Source organism: Mustelus asterias, chromosome 22, assembly GCF_964213995.1.
Source record: "Mustelus asterias chromosome 22, sMusAst1.hap1.1, whole genome shotgun sequence".
Taxonomy (NCBI): Eukaryota; Metazoa; Chordata; class Chondrichthyes; order Carcharhiniformes; family Triakidae; genus Mustelus; species Mustelus asterias.
Window position 1 is genome coordinate 42087239 of NC_135822.1, and position 23469 is coordinate 42110707.

A 23469-nucleotide genomic window follows, 5' to 3' on the forward strand; every position below is an offset into this window, starting at 1 on the left:
ATATCCAGCCTCTCCTTATAACTCAAACCAGCAAGTCCCGGTAGCACCCTAGTCAATCGTTTCTGCACTCTTTCTAGTTTAATAATATCCTTTCTATAATAAGGTGACCAGAACGGTACATAGTATTCCAAGTGTTGCCTTACCAATGTCTTGTACAACTTCAACATGACGTCCCAACTCCCTGTATTCCATGTTCTGACCAATGAAACCAAGCATGCTGAAAGCCTTCTTCGCCACCCTGTTCACCTGTGAATTCACTTTCAAAGAGCTATGAACCTGTGCCCCTCAATCTCTTTGTTCTATAACTCTCCCCAACGCCCCACAATTAACTGAATAAGTCCTGCCTAAGTTCAATCTATCAAAATGCATCACCTTGCATTTATCTAAATTAAACTCCCTCTGCCATTCATCAGCCCACTGGCCCATTTGATCAAGATTCCGTTGCAATCCAAGATAACCTTCTTCACTGTCCACTTTGCCACCAATCTTGGTGCCAACTGCAAACTTACTAACAATGCCTCCTAAATTCTCATCTAAATCATTAATATAAACGACAAATAACAGTGGATCCAGCACCAATCCCTGAGGAACACCGCTGGTCACAGGCCTCCAGTTTGAAAAACAACCCTCTACAACCACCCTCTGTCTTCTGTCATCAAGCAAATTTTGTATCCAGTTGGATACCTCACCCTGGATCCCGTGATATTTAACCTTATGCAACAATCTACCATGAGGTACCTTGTCAAAGACCTTGCTAAAGTCCATGTAGGCAACTTCGACTGCACTGCCCTCATCAACCTTCTTGGTTAACCCTTCAAAAAGCTCAATCAAATTCTGGTTGCAAAGTATTGAAATGTCTCACATCTGTAGCCCAGACTGGGTTGAACACAGAGTGATTCTATGATCAATGGAAATCTATCACACAGGGTAAACAGGAAGTGAGAACATGGGACTTCACAGCTTTGAAATGTGTTGGCTCTGATTGTCACAGCTGTTTTATTTTTCCCACACTGCTCTCCTTGAACGTGATGCCCATTTGGATTTCAATTCAGTCTGTAAATTATTCAGCTTGGCTGCTTCATCACGCTATCATTTGCACTCCTTTAACATGTGTAGGAGAGCCTCAGGTCTACATTCTGTCCAGACTGACTTCGAGCACTCCCAAACTCATCAAGCCTTCCTTTCTGAAACTCCCTGATACTGTTTGGTGGGTCTTAATTAAGTCCTTGTGGTCTTAAGTAGGTTAAATGAGTGTATTTATTAACTGCAAGTACTATGTACATATATACGGTGGCACAGTAGTTAGCACTGTTGCCTCACAACGCCAGGGACCGAGGTTTGATTCCCAGCTTGGGTCACTATCTGTGCGGAGTTTGCACATTCTCCCTGTGTCTGCGTGGGTTTCCTTCGGTTGCTCCGTTTCCTCCCACAGTCCGAAAGACGTGCTGGTTAGGTGCAATGGCCATGCTAAATTCTCCCTCAGTGTACCCGAATAGGCGCTAGAGTGTGGCAACTAGGGGATTTTCACAGTAACTTCATTGCACTGTTAATGTAAGCCTACTTGTGACACTAATAAATAAAGTAAACTGCTAAACAGTGAAGGATTAAAGCTAGGAGCTGACTCCATGCTTGCTTCTACACACAGCTCTGTCCAACACTAGTCTAACCCGGAGATGTGGATCACATGTTCTCTTACATCACTGTGCGGGCAGTACTACAGGCAGTCCCATTTTAACCCTATATGTGCCAGATCCATACACTAAACTCGCCTCTTTCTGTCTCTCCCTCCGAATTTTCCTCTTTCGTTCTTTGCTCCAATCTCCGATGTGCGGGCGTTGTGTTCCTTTCCCCTGCTAATCATTTCAGCTCTCTTTAAACCACCTAGTGACTCAAAGATCTCACTCAGCTGAATAAATTAAGCAGCAGTCCATCACATCCCTCCTCACCTTCTCCACTCCCGAAGACTTATCAAACTCAAATCTATCTTCTGGGATTTCCCTTCTTGTGTAATCATCTCTCTTGGTGAATTTCAGCCAAATGATCATGGGAACATGAGGAGGCCATTTAGTCCCTTACAACTATTCTGTCACTAATCAGATCCTTTCTGAACTGTGAGCTCACTCTACAACTACCTTTGCCCCCTACCCTTCAACATTTTTGAATGACAAATGCATGGTGGCACAGTGGTTAGCACTGCTGCCTCACAGCGCCAGGGACTCAGGTTCAATTCCGGCCTTGGGTACCTATCTGCGTGGAGTTCCACTTTCTCCCCGTGTCTGTATGGGTTTCGTCTGAGTGCTCCGGTTTCCTCCCACAGTCCAAAAACATGTAGGTTAGGGGGATTAGTAGGGTAAATGCACGGGCTTATGGGGAAAGAGTGGGGAACCTGGGTAAGATGGTCTGTTGGAGAGTCGGTGCAAACTTGATGGGCTGAATGGTCTCATTCTGCACTATAGGGATTCTGTGATCAATCTGAGTTTGAGAATTAACAATGGAATTAGCTTTCTCCCACTCATTAAGGAGAATGTAGGCAGCTCAACACTGACCATCATTCGGGGATGTACAGATTATCTAGATTTATTCTGAGTTTCAAATAACTAGAAACAAACTGTGGGGAGAGTCCATCCACTCATGTGATTGAGAGGGACGGGATATGAGCAGAATGGTAACATCTGGAAAGGAATACATACGCCCACAACAGTCAGCTTTCCTAAGTGGCGTTCGAACTGCGTTTGGAGAGAAATGCTCGAAAAATTGGGGCAGTCTGACTTGTGGACAAAAATATATTGGTATTTCGTGCAAGAAAGAGGTGTGAGTGATTAATTGGCTGCTACCTTTGTGAGGTTGTGTTGAGGGGAGTATCGAACAGAGATTGCTTTATTTAGCTGTCCTAGTTGTAAAGGGTACTGCCAACAACAGACATTGTATTAAAATCTACTCTACATCCCACAGTGTCTGCAGGGACCAGCTCCGATTCCTGACGGGAAGCTTTGCTCACCAAGCAGGTTCTGAGCGTTCTGGGTGCGTGCGCTGTGCGTGGTTTCTTCATTCTTCATTTTAAGTTTCCAAAAGCCAAAAAGCACCCAGCTAATTTATGATCTGCATCATCACTAGGTGCTGGGATTCTCTGACCTCCCCCGCAGCAGGGATTCGCCGGCCTCGCCTGCAGCTGGGAATCTCCAACCTCGCCCGGGGCTGGGAATCTCCAACCTTGCCCGGGGCTGGGAATCTCCAACCTCGCCCGGGGCTGGGATTCTCCTGCCTCACCCGCGGCCAGGATTCTCTGGTCCCGCTGCTGGGATTCTCCGGCCTCGCTCGCGACTGGGATTTTCCAGGCCCGTGAACGGCAATTTGGCTGAGCGTCAAATTCTCCATTCTCGCTGGCAGCGACAATGAGCCGTATGGCATCGGAGAATTCCGGCCTAGATCACAAAAACCAAAAACTGCCCCTTGAGGGGTAAAACGGAACAAAATGAATTGGTGCTAAATTTAATTCAGAAGTGAGTATAGAAACTTAGAAGATAGGAGCAGGAGAAGCCATTTGGCCATTCGAGCTTGCTCCATCATTCAACTTCATCATGGCTGATCCTCTATCCCAACACCATACTCCCACATTCTCCCCTCACCCCTTGACAACTTTAGAGTCTAGCACCTCGCCTGCCACAGAATCGGAGCGGGCGAGGGGCAGACAATGGAAATGTCCATTGACCTCAGGAGGGAATTTCCGATCTTGCTCAATCGAGGTCATAAAATCCCAGTCTAGAAATCTATCTATTTCCTTCTTAGCTACATTCAGTGACTTGGCCTCCACAGCCCTCTGCGGTAGAGAATTCCATAGGTTCACCACCCTCTGAGTGAAGAAATGTCTCCTCATCTCAGTCCGAAATGGCTTCCCCCATATCCTGAGACTGTGACCTCTGGTTCTAGATTCACCCAACCAGAGGAAATAACATCCCTACATCTAGCCTATCCAGCTCTGTATATCAGAATTGGATATGTTTCAATTAAATCCCATCTCATCCTTCTAAATTCCAGGCGCAGTCAACCCAATCTCTTCTTATACAACAATGTAATATTAGGATCATACAGGAGGCCATTTGGGCCATCAAAGCTTTGATAGCCCTTTGAAAGAGTTATCCAATTATTCTCACTCTCCTGCTCTTTTCCCCCTGTCCTGTCATTTTTTTAAATATCAATTCCCTTTAGAAAGTTATTCTTGAGTCTGATTCCAACACCCTTTCAGGCAGTGTGTTCCAGATTCTATCAACTCAGTGTAAAATGAAATTCCAAATTCTGGTTCTTTTGCCAAATATCTTAATAATTAATTGGGAGTCATGTTGTTTAATATTTAACCGTTTCAAAACTGTTCTAAGTCAGTTTATCTAATGCACGGTTTATTCATTAATGCCATCAGTAGCAACTCTGTGATTGTCAGAAGTCCCACAAAACTAGTGGTTAGCACAGCTGCCTCACAGCACCAGGGTCTCAGGTTCAATTCCGGCTTCGGGTCACTGTCTGTGCACAGTGTTCACGTTCTCCCCATGTCTGCGTGGGTTTCCTCTGGGTGCTCCGGTTTTCTCCCACACTCCGGAGATGTGCGGGTTAGGTTGATTGGCCGTGCTGAATTGACCCTAGTGAGAGGGGATTAGCAGGGAAAATATTGGGAGTTACGGGAATAGAGCCTGGGTGGGATTGTGGTTGGTGCAGACTCGATGGGTCGAATGGCCTCCTTCTGCACCGTAGGGATTCTATGATAAGTAGGATTAATTGAAGAAAACATATGAAGAACATTTCCTTTGCTGACATCACCAAGTGCAGTTTATTGATCTATATATTTGAGGTCAGGACAATAACCAAATGTGTGAAGAGTCAGACATTGAAAGAAAGAATTATGGGGTTTATACACTTACAAGCCTCTATTTACAGAGGGACTGGGTAGGATTGTGGTCGATGTAGGCTCAATGGGCCGAATGGCCTCCTTCTGCACTGTAGGAGTTCTATTCTATTCTAAGAAACCTCCAAGTAATAATAATAATAATGTTTCTTGAGTAAATATCAAGCTTCACACTAAGGGCCAGAGTTCTCTCGGAGTTGGGCCTGCCTGTGGCTCCAACATCACCAGAACTTTGCCACTGAGGCAGCTCTGAGGAAAAGCATCCATCACCCGCACCCAAAGTATTTTTCTGTAAGCGACATGCATTCATAAATCGAGTATAGTTCACAAAAGTATTTCTAGTACTTACTTCTGGTGACAACACCTTCAAGACGGATAATGTTAGGATGGTCAAATTGCCCCATGATGCTGGCCTCACTCAGAAAGTCTCGCCTCTGTTTTTCCGTGTATCCCGATTTGAGTGTTTTTAAAGCCACAGGGATCTCTCGCTTTGCCGGCAGCTTCAGGCGACCGTAGCACACCTCACCAAATTCACCTGCACAACAAACAAAGCAGCATGAACAACAGTGACAGAACCTCTTCCTGGGCATCAGTGTTAACTGGCTGGTCTCACATCGACAGTCCGTATTAAAGTCAATCGAATTGACTATTGGGTGGCAAATGCAATAATGCCCTCTGTCTACCATCTATTTATTTTACTCACTAATGCCCTGGGTGCAACTACAGGTGGGCAATAGACACTGCCTTTTCAATGTCACCTGTGTCCCAACAATAGACTCACGCATAAAACTTCAAAGGATCTCTGTTGCTGAACTAAAATAAACTTCTCACCTGAGCCAATAACCTTTTCAATCTTTATTCTTGACGCCTCTATTTCTCTGGCAAATTCACGGACAGCTTGGCCTGGGTCCTCGTAGGTGTGAGGGTCAACGTAAATCTTTGGATCAGGGAATCTGACTGCAGGAACAAAGAGATAATTCAGTATTTTAAGCATTGGAATGTACATTGGAAAATGCTGACTGGAATAATCCAGGAATGTTAGTGGGAAATTTGCTTTGAGATTCAGGTTTCAAAAATGAATGAACAAGTTACCTCCAATATTAACTCTGTAGACAAATCTTAATGGATTAGATGAGCCATCCAACTCAAGCCAGCTCTTGCAATAAAGGCTAACATACCATTAGTCTTCTCACAGTGCTGCTACAGAGATATGCCAGATAAGGGTAAGTTCAACAATCTTCGCTCTGAATCCTAATCTGCCCTTAGAGACCTTACAGCACAGCTCAACACTGCAAATGCAGAAACATAGGACATGAAGCCATTCAACCCATCAAACCTGCTCTGCCATCCAATACTATCATTGCTGATTAATTCACTTTTCCTGCATTACCCCCCTATCCCTTTGTATCATTTAGAAACCTGCCAATCTTTACTTTAAACATATTCAATGACTGATCTTCCACAGCCCTCTGGGGTCGAGGATTCCAAAGATTCACAACCTTCTGAGTAAAAAGATTCTCCTCATCTCTGAGGCTTCCCCCTTATTTTGAAATTGTGACCCCGGGTTGTAGACTCCCCAACCAGGGGAAACATCTTGCCTGCATCCACCCTGTTGATTCCTTTAAGTATTTTGTAGGCTTCAATGAGATCATTTTTCATTCTTTGAAGCTCCAGAGAATACACGCCCAATTTGCCCAATCTCTCTTCATAGGACAGTCCCGCATCCCTGGAACAAGTCTGGTGAACCTGCATTGCACTCCTTCGATGATAATACCATTCTTCCTAAGGTAAGAGGACCGAATCTACAGTACTCCAGACGTGATTGAACCAAGATTCTGTACAATTGAAGCAAGACTTTGCTATTCCTGTGATTAAATTCTCTTGTGATAAAGGCTAATATTCCACTAGGCATCCTAATAGCTTGCTCCACCTGCATGCTAGCTTCAGTGACTCATTGACAAGGACACCCAGGTCCCTTTGTACATCTACACTTTCAGATTTCTTACCATTTAGGAAATATACTGCACATTGTTTGTCCTACTAAAGTCAATTACCTCACATTTTTCCACATTATATTCCATATGCCATGTTCTTGCCCACTCACTAAGCCTGTCCCAACCCTCTTGAAGCCACTTTGCAACTTCCTCACAACACACATTCCCAACTAACTTTGTGTCATCCACAAACTTGGAAATATTACATTTTGTGCCCACATCCAACTCATTGATACATATTGTGAGCTGCTATGGCGAATCTCCTGATTGTACTGATCGTTGCAGTGCCCCTCTAGCCGCAGCCTGCCAAAGTGAGAATGACCGTTTATTCCTATACTCTGTTTCCTGCCTGTTAGCCAATCCTTAATCCATGACATTATATTACCACCTATCACACTTACATTAGTTTTGCAAACAATGTCCCTTGGGGAACTGTATCTAAAGCCTTCTGAAAACTCAATTCACCAACTCTCCTTTATTCTGCTAGTAACATCCTCAGGTTTGTCAAACATGATTTCCCATTCATAAATCCATGTTGACTATACCCAATCAGATCACTATTAGAGGTGAATTTACCGAAGAGTGTATGGGACCGTCACAACAACTCGACAGAACAATTGAACATGCAGGAGAAGAACAGCAAAGTCTACCCCCCCTGACAAAGTCAACAAGGCAATTGTTTAGTGGTCACCAGATGAACTGCCCAACTGAAATAATGAATTGTTAACCATTTCAGGCATTTACTGAGTCACTGGTTTGGAGATGCGAGCAATGGAGGACTTCTTCATAGAACTCTAATGACAAAGGATATGGATGAATGGCGGGGGTGTAGAGTTAAATTACAAATCAGTTATGATCTGGCTGAATGGCGGAATCGACTTGATGGGCTGAATTACCCCATGTGCAAAGGATAAATTGATTGTTGAGAGGCTGATATTCACTTAAAACTATAAAGGGAGTAGCAAAGCAGAGACTTAGGCAAACAAATCTTTAAACTTAATAAATTCTGACATTTTGTCAGCACCAAACCTTGGTTAAAACTTTAAGATGAATTTTATTAGAAAGTTCTTAACCTCAAATGCTGTATTGAGGGAATTTGTGATTTAAGCTTTGCAAAGCTTGTTAAGGGTGCTTGCTGTCTCCCGAGACTTAAATCTGGGTCTTATTACCACAGTCAGTAAAATATTCATTTGATAGTGAATCTAAAAGATGTATTAGGATATAAATTTGGCTTCTGTGTCAAACTCAGAAACATGTTGGCGGAATTTTCCTGACCAGCTCGCCATGGCAACCGTAGCAGGTGAGATACGGACCATGCAAAGGGCCGTTGACCTTGAGTGGGATTTTCTGACCTTGGGGCGAGCGAGGCAGGAAAATCCCACCCACGGAGTGCCAGACGGTGAGGTACCACAATATTTGCCCTCTTTTGGGACAATTCCAGCCTCTCAGTTAACTCCTCTCAACCGTAAGTAAGGAAACTGAGATCCTACAAATGCTGAAATAGTTGGAAAGAATTGATCTCTTTCTCTCTCTCAAAAGGAAAAGAGTCAACTGAGATTATTACCGACATTTTTAATAAATTAAAGCCAGATTAGAATTTTAGAAATATAGAAAATAGAAGCAGGAATAGGCCATTCGGCCCTTCGAGCCTGCTCCGCCATTCATTTTGATCATGGCTGATCATCAAATTCAACATCCTGATCCTGCCTTTCCTTTATATCCCTTTAGCCACAATAGAATATTATTAGAGTCATAGTCATAGACCCTATTCATGACTGATTTGTAATTTAACTCCACACACCCACCATTCATCCATATCCTTTGTCATTAGAATTCTCTGAATAAGTTTTTTATAGCTCACATTTATATCAATAGAATATTATCAGAATAGGATATTATTAGAGTGTGGCTAAAAGCTCCTCAGAAGTATATGCCCCCACCAAAGCGAATAAAATAAAATGTAACTGTTGGATAATCTATGCAAATGATGGGCTCTGGGGGAGGCTGGTTGAATCGAAGAACAGATTTCCCCTTGAGACTACTGGCCTTTTCCCTCTGGGTTGCTGACATCCTGCACAGTCTGGTGAACACAGCTGGGCTGGAGAAAGTGGTACGAGTGTGCTGGACTGGAGTTTAAATATGGCGCCGGGATCTTCAACCTTGCCGGCTAACGACAGGTGGACAAATCAGCTGTCGGCCCACCAGGAGATTTGGGGGGGGGGGGGGGGGGGGGAGGGGGGGGGGGGGTGCCTGTGCATATTTAATAAGGTTCTAAGTGCAGAATCTGGAGTGGGATCCTGCCATTCTGGTCAACGGGGAAGGTGCCACCCACCACCACACTCAATCTCAAACATGGAGAATTACACCCATTGTGTGGAGTTTTGCCAGTGTTTGTCTTCTCATCAGTGAATCATAGAATCCCTACAGTGCAGAAGGAGGCCATTCAGCCCATCAAGTCTACATCGACCACAATCCCACCCAGGCCCTATCCCCTTAATCCAACATATTTACCCTTCTAATCCCCCTGACACTAAGGGGCAATCCAGCACGGACAACCCACCCAACCCGCACATTCCTGGGCCGCGGGAGGAAACCCATGCAGACACGGGGAGAACGTGCAAACTCCACACACACAGTGACCCAAACCGGGAATCGAATCCAGGTCCCTGGCACTGTGAGGCAGCAGTGCTAACCACTGTGCCACCGTGTCGCACCAGTTAAGCATCAAAGATCCCAAAAATGAAATCCATACATTTGGGTCCACGATGAATGCAGTTTTTATATGCTTCGCCACCCCTCACCCACCCGCCCACCTGTATGTTAACCAACATTGCCCTTACAACAACCGGGAAACTGCTGTCTCTCTGGAACTTGCTGTGCACAAATTGGCTGCTGTCCAAACAACCAGCACACTTCAAAGCAATTCTCTGTCTGGAGTGTTTTGGGGTGAGGTACGATATTAATTCAACATTTCTCCAAAAAAAAGAGGCCAAAACTAATTGGTTTGAAAAGCTCGGCTGTCTCCACACTAATAGGCAAGTTCAAACTGCATTAAAAGTAGCCACGCTCTCCAAGCCCGAGTGATGAAAATAAAATGTTTAACAAGCTGCAAATAAAACACAACACAACTGTACTGGCTTAGAAAAGTTTAATTTTAAACGGAAAGCCAATTAAGAGAGCTTTTATTCAGTGAATCCGTCTTACAATGAGAAGGGTTAAACCTCAACTTGTCCTTCCTGAATTGTTGCGATCTGTTCTTGAAAAGAATAAACCCTTTTTGTTAAATTTCAGTGAGTTTTACAGAAAAATTACTCTTTTACCATCATCACCCTTCACTATTACCAGATTTCCTTACACAGGTTCTTTCACAGCCTGCTGGTAGAAATGGTACTACTGATCTGGCACCCTCTGGTCTATGGACGACCACCCCCCAGCAGTAGGTGCCACTCCCATCCCCTCACGGTAACACCCACCCCTGCCCTCACTATCAAAGCCCCCCTTGCCATTGGCAGGTCTGACTGGTAGCCCATTCGATTGGGTTCTGGAGCCTGTTGCATTGTTGCTGCTCCTGACTGGGTGCAGCCCCAGTGGTGGCCAGCACTCCGAGTGGTGCTGTTGGGATTGAAGAGCTTGCTGGCCCTCCAATTGGCCAGCATCTCTTGGAGGTGCGATCTCAGCCTTTAAAGGGCTGAGAGTCCCAATGCCAAGCAATTCATTGTCTGATGGACATGGAGTCAGGTCAGAGCTGTCAGAAACTGCCAAGGCACAGCGGGAGTGCATGGAGGATTGTACAATGAGGAGAGATTGAGGAGACTAGGCCTGTCATCTCTGGAATACAGAAGAATGAGAGGTGATCTCACTGAAGCAAAAATAATTCTGACGGAGTAGATACAAAAAGCATGTACCACCTGGATGTGGATGGGATCTGGAAACAGGAGACACAATCTCAGAATAAGGGGCAGGTCATTTAGAGCTGAAATGAGGAGGAATGTCAAGGAGAATGCTTGGAATTCTCTTCCCCAGAGGGTTGTGGGGGCTCTGTCATTCATTATATTCAAGAAAGAAATCAAGTGGTTTCAAAGATACAAGGGGTATGGGTATGTGCAGGAAAATTGCATCGAAGGAGAAGGTTAGCTATAATTTGGTTGAAATACAGAACAGGCTCAAGAGGCCAGAATGGCCTACTCCTGCTCTTACTTCCCATGTCCCCTGCTTTCCGGCCCATTTTCTGGGCACCACCGCCATCTTTGAATTCAGCTCAGATGATGGAGAGGTTCAACATTATAACTGAGGGTTTTTAGATACAGGGGAAGCTGACACATTGGGGAAGTGCAACAGGGCCTCCAGCGCTGGTGGAACTCAAGGGGCAGCTAGAGGGGAGTGGTAATTCGAAACCCATGAAATACACACCTATTTATCGAACCGCCACTGGATTCCAGGCAGGCAGAGTTATAGTTAAATCCAATTCTGCCTTAATTTGTCATCAACATGTGTTTTCATTCAAGATTCATCAGACACTTAAAAAGAACGGGAAATATTGGCCGATTTTAATCCTCTACTTTACCAAGAGTTACTGAACCTAATTACAGCATCTCCACTGCCAAATTTCATAGAATCCCTACAGTCCAGAAGGAGGCTGTTTGGCCGATCCAGTCTGCACTGATAACAAATGGATACAAAATTGGCTTGATGATAGAAGCCAAAGAATGGTTGTAGAGGGTTGTTTTTCAAACTGGAGGCCTGTGATCAGTGGTGTGCCTCAGGGATCAGTGCTGGGTCCACTGTTATTTGTCATTTATATTAATGATTTGGTTGAGAATATAGGAGGCATGATTAGTAGGTTTGCAGATGACACCAAGATTGGTGGCATAGTGCACAGTGAAGAAGGTTATCTTGGATTGCAACGGGATCTTGATCAATTGGACCAGTGGGCTGACGAATGGCAGATGGAGTTTAATTTAGACAAAAGCAAGATGATGCATTTTGGTAGATTGAACCAGGGCAGGACTTACTCAGTTAATGGTAGGGCATTGGGGAAAGTTACAGAACAAAGAGATCGAGGGGTACAGGTTCATATCTCCTTGAAAGTGGAATCACGGGTGGACAGAGTGGTGAAGAAGGCATTCAGCATGCTTGGTTTCATTGGTCAGAACACTGAATACAAGAGTTGGGACGTCTTGTTGAAGTTGTACAAGACATTGGTAAGGCCACATTTGGAATACTGTGTACAGTTCTGGTCGCCCTATTATAGAAAGGATATTACTAATCTAGAAAGAGTGCCAAAAAGATTTACTAGGATGCTACCGGGACTTGATGGTTTGAGTTGGAGAGGTTGGATAGGCTGGGACTTTTTTCTCTGGAGCGTAGAAAGCTGAGGGGTGATCTTATAGAGGTCTATAAAATGATGAGTGGCATAGATCAGCTAGATAGTCAATATCTTTTCCCAAAGGTAGGGGAGTCTAAAACTAGAGGGCATAGGTTTGTGAGAGGGGAGAGATACAAAAGGGTCCAGAGGGGCTATTTTTTCACACAGATGGTGGTGAGTGTCTGGAACAAGCTGCCAGAGGTAGTAGTAGAGACGGGTACAATTTTGTCTTTTAAAAAGCTAGAAGTTACATGGGTACAATGGGTATAGAGGGATATGGGCCAAATGCGGGCAATTGGAATTAGCTTAGGGGTTTAAAACAAAAGGGCGGCATAGACAAGTTGGGCCAAAGGGTCTGTTTCCATGCTGTAAACCTCTAAGATTCTGTGACTCTGTGATAACAATCCCACCCAAAACGTATTCCCACAATCCCAAATATTAACCCCACTAATCCCTCTAATTGACGCATCCCAGGACACGAAGGGGCAAAGTAGCATGGCCAATCCACCTAACCCACACATCTTTGGACTGTGGGAGAAAACCGGAGCACCCGGAGGAAACACGCAGGGGACAACATGCAAACTCCACACAGACAGTGACCCAAGCCGGGAATCGAACTCGAGTCCCTGGAGCTGTGAGGCAGCAGTGCTGACCACTGTGCCACCGTGCTGCCCAAGAGGTGAGACCAGCTAGCTTATCACATCAGGGGTTTGGCCTTGGAACTTCCTGAGTTACATTGTTGAGCATTCTGCTATCATTGAGTTTATCGCAGTGTTTTATCTGTTTAATCATTCTATATTTCTCAGGTTTTTGTTTCTACAGGTTGAAGAAAACCAAATCTGCCAGGATGCCTCTCTCCTGCTAAGGACAAGAGCTAACCAAAGACTTACTGATCTATCAATGATTTCAACCCTTTCATTGTTGGAACACACCATATCTGAGGGAAGGCTGGATTCATAACGTGGTCCTTAGCAGATTGTTTTAAAACAAGGACTGATGGTATCTGAAGTGCTGGCTCAGTTGTCCTGCACATTGGATGAAATGTTAAACTGAATCCCTTTCTGCCAGCTCCAACAATGTAAAAAATCCTACGGCCCCACATGAGGAACAGAGAGTTCTCCAGTGGTTGTGGTCAGCATTTCTTCTGCAACTGACACTGCAGAAATCAGATTATTTGGTCATTGAAATATAAATTACTGCAAATACTCGGCAAGTCAGGCAATGTCTGTGGAGAGAGAGTGTGAGACAGAGTTAATGGCCAGGATTTTCCAGCCCTTTCTGCCAGCGGCAGCAGGTCCTTCCCGCCAGCAGGGCCGTCCAGTCCTGCTGCAGGTGAACCCCTCCTCCACCACCTTGGCGGGTCGCCTGGCAGCACGGCCAGAGAGCAACGCAAGTACCATTGACTTCGGCGGGACTGGAAGATCCCACCAGCAGCCAATGGCGCGCTGCCTCCACCACCAGGAAACCATGGGGAGGGCCGGAAAATCCGGACCCATGGGGCAATTTTGTACCTGCATTCGCCATGGGCGCAATCAGTGACCTGGACACAAAATCTCACGGGAATTGGAAAACGAGATTCTCGCCAGTGAGGTCTCGTTTTCCCGATTTTCCCCATTCCTTAGCGAAGATGTCACTGTGGGAACATCATTTCAATAGATTTTAACAAATGATTCCCCCCACATTTAGAATGATGATGTCACGTTGGTGAGGTTGACAACAGGTATTTAAAAACAGAAAATAGTCAAGGAGAGCCCACTGGGGGCACAAAGTATAGCTCCTCCCAAGGTTGGGGTGGGGTAGGGAGTTGCTCTGGTGCTTGTTGGAGGGGGTTCTCCCTATCCATGGGAGACGAGGGGGAAATTTTTTTAAATGCAGATCGAGTTTGCTTTATAAAGGGCGCCCCGATCTCTGGCCCTGTCAGGCTGCCACCCCTCCCCCACCAGCGAGACAGCGTCAGAGATACCTGCAACATTTTGTTCTCTGAGTGCTGCAGTAGTCAGAAATGCTGGCTGTACCAGAGCCAGCACACTGAGAAAAAACTGGAACTATTTGCCCTACTTTTCACATCCATGACCTCGAGAAAAGAACAAAATTGAAGGTGCAACAGGTTTGAAGTAAGTAGCGATTGTGGGAATGAGGGAGGAAAGGGGGATAAGAGGGACAGAATGGACGTTCAGTGACAGCATGGCAGACGGGAGATATTAAATGACAAAAGTTATTCCGGTGGAAGGCAAAATGGGGTAAGTAATGGGACTAGGAAAAGAACAAGTGATAGAATTTTACCGCCGTGCCCACCACGGGAATCGGAGCGGGTGAGGGATGGACAATGGAAAGATCCGTTGACCTTGTGCAGGATTTTACAGTTTCGGGATGAGCAAGGCCATAAAACCCCACCCAAGGTGTTTGGAGGAAGTGTAAAGGGGAAACGTTGAATCCACACCAGCAACTCCCATCCAAAAACAAACTAGAAAAAGTCTTCACTGAGATTGTGATCTGAAGTTGTTGAAATTGATGCTGAAGGTTCCAAAGTGCCTCACTGAATGATGGGGTACTGGTCTCTGGGCTAACACTGAGCTTCCACTGGATCAGTGTCGCAGACTGAGGTCAAAGAGGTCAGAATGGAGAATTTAAATGACAGGCACCTGGGAGCTCCCGGTGACCCTTCCAAACCGAATAGAGGTGTTCAACAAAGTGCTCATCCTATCTGTATTTAGTCTCTCTGACAGAGAGGGAACCACATCACGTGTAGCATGTATCATACAAAAAAGAAAGAAATATAGGCAGATTCTAATTCACCTGTTTGGAGTCTTGGGCAGTGGAAGGAATAATTTAGAACTTGCATCTCCTACAAGGTGGCGTGAGAGGTTTTTTTTATTCATTCATGGGACATGGGTGTCACTGGTTGGCCATCACCAGCTGCCCTTGAGAAGGTGGTGGTGAGCTGCCTTCTTGAATCGCTGCAGTCCACGTGCTGTGGGTTGACCCACAATGCCGTTAGGGAGGGAATTCCAGTGACTACAAAGGGATGGCAGTATATTTCCAAATCAGGATGGTGAGTGGCTTGGAGGGGAACTTGCAGGTGATGGTGTTCCCATTTATCTGCTGCCCTTGTCCTTCGAGATGGAAGTGGTTGTGGGTTTGGAAGGTGCTGTCTAAGGATCTTTGGTGAATTACTGCAGTGCATCTTGTAGATAGTACACACTACTTGTTAGAATGTAACCGGTGACAACTTTGTATTGGATGTAATGTGATCAATGGGAACAAGATGTAAGGGTCAGCTGACCCAGTAAACCATGGAACCATGTGATGTAATAGAGTGATGTAATAGTCAGCTGACCAGCTGATTCACTATAAATAAGGAACTATGTAGAATTGTGGGGAGCTTGGAGTGGCCCAGGGCAAGGCCCCAAGTTTGGAATAATGATGTTTCTTTATTAAACCCTTTCATTGACTTATAAGTTGGAGTAAGTTTTGTTGTATTTTTGTTATCTGCATTTCTGAAGAGTTCCTTCTGAAGAAACACTGCTGCTACTGAGCATCGGTGGTGGAGGGATTGAATGCTTGTAGATGTGGTGCTAATCAAGCGTGCTGCTTTGTCCTGGGTGTTGTGAGTCATAGAGAAGTGGGTCAGAGAGTCCGGAGGGAATGATTCCTTTCCTGTGCTGGAAAGGGGAGAGAGAAATGTGTTTGGTGGATGGTTTCGCACTGGAGGTGGCAGTAATGGCAGAGGGTTAGATGTCAAATGTGGAGACGAATGTGATGGAAGGTGAAGACAAGGTAAAGGGAACATGTTCAGGGTTGTGAGATAGACCAGTAAAGGGGCAGACAATGGAACGGACAGGGCTGAGGGCCCTGACAACCATGGGGGGAGGAATTCTCAGTTGAGGAAAATGGAAGCACAAATGTGAAAGGTGGCATTGTCAGAACAATTGTGATTGAGACGGAGAAGGTGGGAGGATGGAATAGAGTCCTTACAGAGTGCAGAGTTGGAGCAGGTGCAGTTGTGAGAGTTAGTCAGTTGTTTGTTGATAGCCTATCCCTAGAATTTTTAATTTGATTTATTGTCACATGTATTAGTATACAGTGAAAAGTGTTGTTTCTTGCGTGCTATACAGACAAAACATACAAAGCAGATAAAGGAAAAAAGAGTGCAGAATGTAGTGTTACAGTCATAGCTAGGATATAGAGAAAGATCAGCTTAATGCGAGGTAGCTCCATTCAAAAGTCTGATGGCAGCAGAGAAGAAACTGTTCTTGAGTTGGTTGGTACGTGACCTCAGACTTTTGTATCTTTTTCCCGACGGAAGAAGGTGGAAGGGAATATGTCCGGGGTGCGTGGGGTGCTTGATTATGCTGGCTGCTTTTCCAAGGCAGTGGGAAGTGTAGACAGAGTCAATTGATGGGAGGCTGGTTTGCGTGATGGACTGGGCTTTGTTGGAGAAATGGAAGCAGAGTAGTGGAAGAAGGGGAGGGGAGAGCTGGAGATGGAACTTTGTCATTAATGATCATTTGGTCATTGATTCATTTGTTGCTTGTATCACTATGCTGTGTGAAAATTGATTTCTGCGCTTGCCTCTGCAACAAGCACTGAACACAAGTTAAAATGTTCAGTATAAAGGTTCTGTGGGACGTCGCAGGGATGTTGTGGGGCACAGGTAAATGCTAGTCTTTTTCTTCTTACTTTACAGGTGAGAGAGATCTGTTGGCCCCTCTAGCCTATCCTACCCACAGTAACATTTAACCACACCTTCGTTCACAGGTGGTCTACCTTCCGGTCTCAGTGTTCTTGGAGATCTAGCTGTATTTTCAGGAAGTCCACCTCTATTGTGGGTCAGCGATGTTGGACGCCTTTTCATTATGGGACCTGGTCACTACATGCCATCCAGACCTGCCGCAACACTGAATGCAGCATAAAACATCTAGCTGCTTAATTAGTGAGGTCGGGGCTGGAAGATTTAGCTTTTCCCCCCACCAGCTGTCGCAGTGCCACCCTTGCCTTGGCACTTAGTCCCAGATGAGAAAGTTTTGTTTGCTGTCTGTCTGGTAAAACATTACACCAAAGTCCTGTCTGCCCTCTCCAGCCATTGTTCAAAGAACAGAGTCATTTTCCTGATATCCTGGTTAAAGTCCACCCCAAACAATATTGAGTTAGTTATCTCATTGCTGTTTGTGGAATCTTGCTGTGCATGCATCTGCTGCTGTGCTTCCCTACATCATCATAATGGCTAACATTTCATTGGTTGTAAAGTGCTTTGGGATGTCAGGAAAAGGAGTTTGCATGTTCTCCCCATGTCTGCGTGGGTTTCCTTCAGGTGCTCCGGTTTTCTCCCACAGTCTGAAAGACATGCTGGTTAGGTGGATTGCCCCTTAGTGTCCGAAGATGTGTAGGTTATGGGGATTAGCAGGGTAAATACATGGGGTTACGGGGATAGGGTCTGGGTGGGATGCTTCGTTGAAGAGTCGGTGCAGACTCAGTGGGCCGAATAACCTGCTTCTGCACTGTAGGGATTTTATGATTCTATGATAAATGCGAATGAATGATTCCAGAATTTTTGCCTCCAACCGACTATCTGGAGACCATTTCAGGTATTAAATAAAAGACAGAACTTGCTTTTATACAGTGCCTTTCATGAGCTTAGAAAGTCCCATTAAGTTTTAGTCAATTAAGTATTGGTGAAGAGTTATTACTGGCGCAGTTAGGGAAGAGTGTGGATGTGAAGCTGTGTATTGGGGCATCAGTCCTGAGTTTGCTCTTTGTTAACTTGTGTTTATGTCTCTCTTGAACTGTAGTCATGGTTTAACAGCAGTGCGGATTCCTGTGTTCCCAATATCCTACAAGGTGATGGTCTCATTTCAGTTTTATGGAATACCATTGATCCTGGTACTTACGATGGCCATTTTGATAATACATCTTTTCTTCATCGGGGTCCTGAAATGCTTTACTGTAACCACACCTCCTGCAAGAAAAATATAATTCAGTCAAGCCTCGGTTACACCCAGAGGGAATCTGGAACACTTTCCCACATGTAACAAGTGAGAGGATTGAAGGTCTCCCCGGTGACTCTCACACACTTTGTAGTAATGCTAAGATGATTGAACATGTCTTGAATTGTACTGGTCATCTTCAAGAGTGACCAGTTTTCTGACATCGATTAATTAAAAAATGAATCCCCCCCCACATCACAAAAAAAGAGTTGGTATTGGCCTTGGAGCTGACCTTCTCCCTCCAGCCGGTTTCATGCAATATAATCTTCATTAACTGAAATATTTTAGGCAGATCTAAGCTGAATGTGTGCCCTGTAACTGAACATCTGTACTGCTGGGATTTCTATCATTACTGCAGGGGTTGTAACCTGGTAAAGCACATCACAGTGGCACAGTGGTTAGCACTGCTGCCTCACAGCGCCAGGGACCCGGGTTCAATTCCAGCCTTGGGTGACTGTCTGTGTGAAGTTTGCACGTTCTCCCCATGTCTGCATGGGTTTCCTCCGGGTGCTCCGGTTTCCTCCCATAGTCCAGAAATCATAGAAACCCTACAGTGCAGAAAGAGGCCATTCGGCCCATCGAGTCTGCACCGACCACAATCCCACCCAGGCCCTACCCCCACATGTGCAGCAAATGTGCAGCTTAGGTGGATTTCCCATGCTAAATTGCAACTTAGTGTCCAAAGATGTGCGGGTTAGGTTGATTAGCCATGGCAACCATGCAAGGTTACAGTGGTGGTGCAAAAAGGAATGCCTGGGTAGGATGAGTCGGTACAGACTAAATGGGCCAAATGGCCTCTTTCCACACTGTAGCGATTCCATGGTCATTATTAGACCTGTCCAATTTTATTTCATCCAGTCACATACCCGTTGTATTTTTATAATTAAATAAAGGCACCAGCCATTCATCAAGGACTGAGTAAAAACATTGTGGTTCCAGTTATTGAGATGAGGTACCGGAGAATGAATACACATGGATTGAAAGCTTGCAGACATAAGCAACAGAGCTGTCTGTACTCTGCTCACAGGTCAAAGTAAAAATGAGACTGGATTACATGACAAATTTCCCTACTCGTGCTGGCATGCTGCGCTCCTTTATAGGGATATTATAACAATATCCATCATGTAAGGCACTTCTGAAATTAAGCACAGACAGTTATTTTATCAAACTTGTGTCAGTCGATGTATCCAAATTCCTTTTATTGTGACTTGGGTAAGGAATGTATCATTCATAAGGATAGGGCTGAATTCAACATTGGTACACACTTCTACATCCACACTGGGGAGACGGTGGTGTCATGTTAATGTCACTACACTAGTAATCCAGAGACCCAGGGTAATGGGCAGCAGTGAACTGTCCATAAGACATAGGAGCAGAATTAGAAAGGTTAGTCATGGCATGAATCAATTCCAGCCTCCCAGACTGCCTAAATCAACTAGAGTTTGCCAACTGACGAGCTTTAGATTGGTTTCACTGGTTGGCGCAACATTGAGGGCCGAAGGGCCTGTACTGCGCTGTAATGTTCTATGACTGCCACAACAGGCCCACAGCAGGCGCTATCACCCTGGCCCTGCACTCAACACTGGAACACCTAGATAACAAAGACACCTATGTCAGCCTCCTATTTATCAACTACAGCTCAGCCTTCAACACCATTATTCCTATGAAACTCATTTCCTGGGCTCCTCCCTCTGCGACTGGATCCTGAACTTCCTAACTCACAGACCACAATCAGTAAGGATAGGCAACAGCAGCTCCTCCACGACCATCCTCAACACTGGTGTCCCACAAGGCTGTGTTCTTAGTCCCCTACTATACTCCTTATACACCTATGACTGTGCAGCCAAATTCCCCTCCAACTCCATTTTCAAGTTTGCTGACGACACCACCGTAGTGGGTCGGATCTCAAACAATGACGAGACAGAGTACAGGAATGAGATAGAGAATCTGGTGAACTGGTGCGGCAACAATAATCTCTCCCTCAGTGTCAATAAAACGAAGGAGATTATCATTAAGATGAAAGTAAGGAGGTGTGGGATAGAGGGAAAGTTGGCCGATTGGATAGGTAACTGGCTATCTGATCGAAGACAGAGGGTGGTGGTGGATGGAAAATTTTCGGACTGGAGGCAGGTTGCTAGCAGAGTGCCGCAGGGATCGGTGCTTGGTCCTCTGCTCTTTGTGATTTTTATTAATGACTTAGAGGAGGGGGCTGAAGGGTGGATCAGTAAATTTGCTGATGACACCAAGATTGGTGGAGTAGCGGATGAGGTGGAGGGCTGTTGTAGGCTGCAAAGAGACATAGATAGGATGCAAAGCTGGGCTGAAAAATGGCAAATGGAGTTTAACCCTGATAAATGTGAGGTGATTCATTTTGGTAGGACTAATTTAAATGTGGATTACAGGGTCAAAGGTAGGGTTCTGAAGACTGTGGAGGAACAGAGAGATCTTGGGCTCCATATCCACAGATCTCTGAAGGTTGCCACTCAAGTGGATAGAGCTGTGAAGAAGGCATATAGTGTGTTAGCTTTTATTAACAGGGGGTTGGAGTTTAAGAGCCGTGGGGTTATGCTGCAACTGTACAGGACCTTGGTGAGACCGCATTTGGAATATTGCGTGCAGTTCTGGTCACCTCACTATAAGAAGGATGTGGAAGCGCTGGAAAGAGTGCAGAGGAGATTTACCAGGATGCTGCCTGGTTTGGAGTGTCGATCTTATGAGGAAAGGTTGAGGGAGCTGGGGCTGTTCTCTCTGGAGCGGAGGAGATTGAGGGAAGACTTAATAGAGGTTTATAAAATGATGAAGGGGATAGATCGAGTGAACGTTCAAAGACTATTTCCTCGGGTGGATGGAGCTATTACAAGGGGGCATAACTATAGGGTTCATGGTGGGAGATATAGGAAGGATATCAGAGGTAGGTTCTTCACGCAGAGAGTGGTTGGGGTGTGGAATGGACTGCCTGCAGTGATAGTGGAGTCAGACACTTTAGGAACATTTAAGCGGTTATTGGATAGGCACATGGAGCACACCAGGATGGTAGGGAGTGGGATAGCTTGATCTTGGTTTCAGATGAAGGTCGGCACAACATCGTGGGCCGAAGGGCCTGTTCTGTGCTGTAATGTTCTATGTTCTATGTTCTATCAACTTCAGGAAGCGTAAAGGAGAACATGCCCCAGTCTACATCAATGGGGATGAAGTAGAAAGGGTCGAGAGCTTCAAGTTTTTAGGTGTCCAGATCACCAACAACCTGTCCTGGTCCCTCCATGCTGACACTATAGTTAAGAAAGCCCACCAACACCTCTACTTTCTCAGAAGACTAAGGAAATTTGGCATGTCAGCTACGACTCTCGCCAACTTTTACAGATGCACCATAGAAAGCATTCTTTCTGGTTGTATCACAGCTTGGTATGGCTCCTGCTCTGCCCAAGATCGCAAAAAATTACAAAAGGTTGTGAATGTAGACCAATACATCACGCAAACCAACCTCCCATCCATTGACTCTGTCTACACTTCCCGCTGCCTCGGCAAAGCAGCCAGCATAATTAAGGACCCCATGCACCCCGGACATTCTCTCTTCCACCTTCTTCCTCCGGGAAAAAGGTACAAAAGTCTGAGGTCATGTACCAACCGACTCAAGAACAACTTCTTCCCTGCTGCTATCAGACGTTTGAATGGACTTACCTTGCATTAAGCTGATCTTTCTCTACACCCTAGCTACGACTGCAACACTATATTCTGCACTCTCTCATTTCCTTCTCTATGAACGGTACGTTGTCCGTATAGCGTGCAAGAAACAATACTTTTCACTGTATACTAATACATGTAACAATAATAAATCAAATCAAATCAAAACATAGAATCATAGAATACCCAAAGTGCAGGAGGAGGCCATTCAGCCCATTGTCAGAGAGTCAATGCAGACTCAGAGTGTCTTACCCAACCCTCTTCCCGCCCTATCGCTATAAACCCACACATTTACCATGGCTAATTCACCTAACCTACACATCTTGGGACACTAAGGGGCAATTTAGCATGGCCAATCCACCTAACCTACACATCTTTGGACTGTGGGAGGAAACCGGAGCACCCAGAGGAAACCCACGCAGACATGGGGAGAACGTGCAAACTCTGCACAGACAGTGACCCAAGTCAGGAATCGAACCTGGGTCCCTGGCGCTATGAAACAGCAGTGCTAACCACTGTGCCAATGTGCCGCCCAATGGCAGATTAAATTTTATGGAGGTGATTGCAAAATGCAAACTTCATGAAACAGTTGAAAGAGAGCCAGGAGTGTTTGTAAATACAAACGAGCCCAAAAATTGCAAAGCAGCAACCCAGCAAAACCAATCTGATGTTGAACTCTGGCCAATTCAGTACACAGTAGGAGTTTTAACAACACCAAGTTAAAGTCCAACAGGTTTATTTGGTAGCAAATGCCATTAGCTTTCAGAGCACTGCTCCTTCGTCAGATGGAGTGGAAATCTGCTCTCAAACAGGGCACAGAGACACAAAATCAAGTTACAGAATACTGATTAGAATGCGAATCTCTACAGCCGACCAGGTCTTAAAGATACAGACAATGTGAGTGGAGGGAGCATTAAGCACAGGTTAAAGAGATGTGTATTGTCTCCAGACAGGACAGCCAGTGAGATTCTGCAAGTCCAGGAGGCAAGCTGTGGGGGTTACTGATAGTGTGACATAAACCTAACATCCCGGTTTAGGCTGTCCTCGTGTGTGCAGAACTTGGCGGAACAATTCAGTACAAGCAGAGGTGGGAATGGTCAAATGATGTAAGGCTCTGGTTAGACAACACTTTGACCACTCTATCCAGTTTTGGTCACGGAGAAACAAAGGACACCATCAAGTCCAGAAGAACATTGGGTTTTGAGTTATGAGGTGGGGCTGTTCAACCTTGAAAGAGGGGGTTTGATCATTAAAGGAATGCATAAAATCATCCAGAATATTACATTAAACTAAACTGTGTGAGTAGGACAATGGACAATAGTTTTTTATATCTATCATAAGCTTTCTCTTCTGTTTAATCTTCCCCTGTATTTTTCGAGACAGCCATGGGGGTCTAGATTTGGCAGTACCAACCTTAGTTTTGGAGGGAACATGTCTGCTTTGTACCCTAAGCATCTCACTTTTTAATGCTTCCCACTGGTTTATAACTGATTTATCTTTCAGCAGTCTGTCCAGTCCACCTCAGCCAAATCATTTCTCAGTTTTGTAATA

At 45.1% G+C, this 23469-nt stretch overlaps 1 protein-coding gene across 1 annotated transcript in view; it reads right to left on the reverse strand.

The window, feature by feature from the left end:
* The window catches only part of LOC144509693 (ephrin type-A receptor 8-like), a 147992-nt gene that overhangs the window by 117239 nt on the left and 7284 nt on the right, over positions 1 to 23469 (reverse strand). Inside the window, exons 4-6 of the mRNA XM_078238476.1 lie at positions 18142 to 18209; positions 5726 to 5851; positions 5244 to 5429 (exon numbers count right to left, since the gene is read on the reverse strand). Coding sequence (XP_078094602.1) covers positions 5244 to 5429; positions 5726 to 5851; positions 18142 to 18209 — 380 coding nt within the window. The remainder of the gene's footprint in view (positions 1 to 5243; positions 5430 to 5725; positions 5852 to 18141; positions 18210 to 23469) is intronic.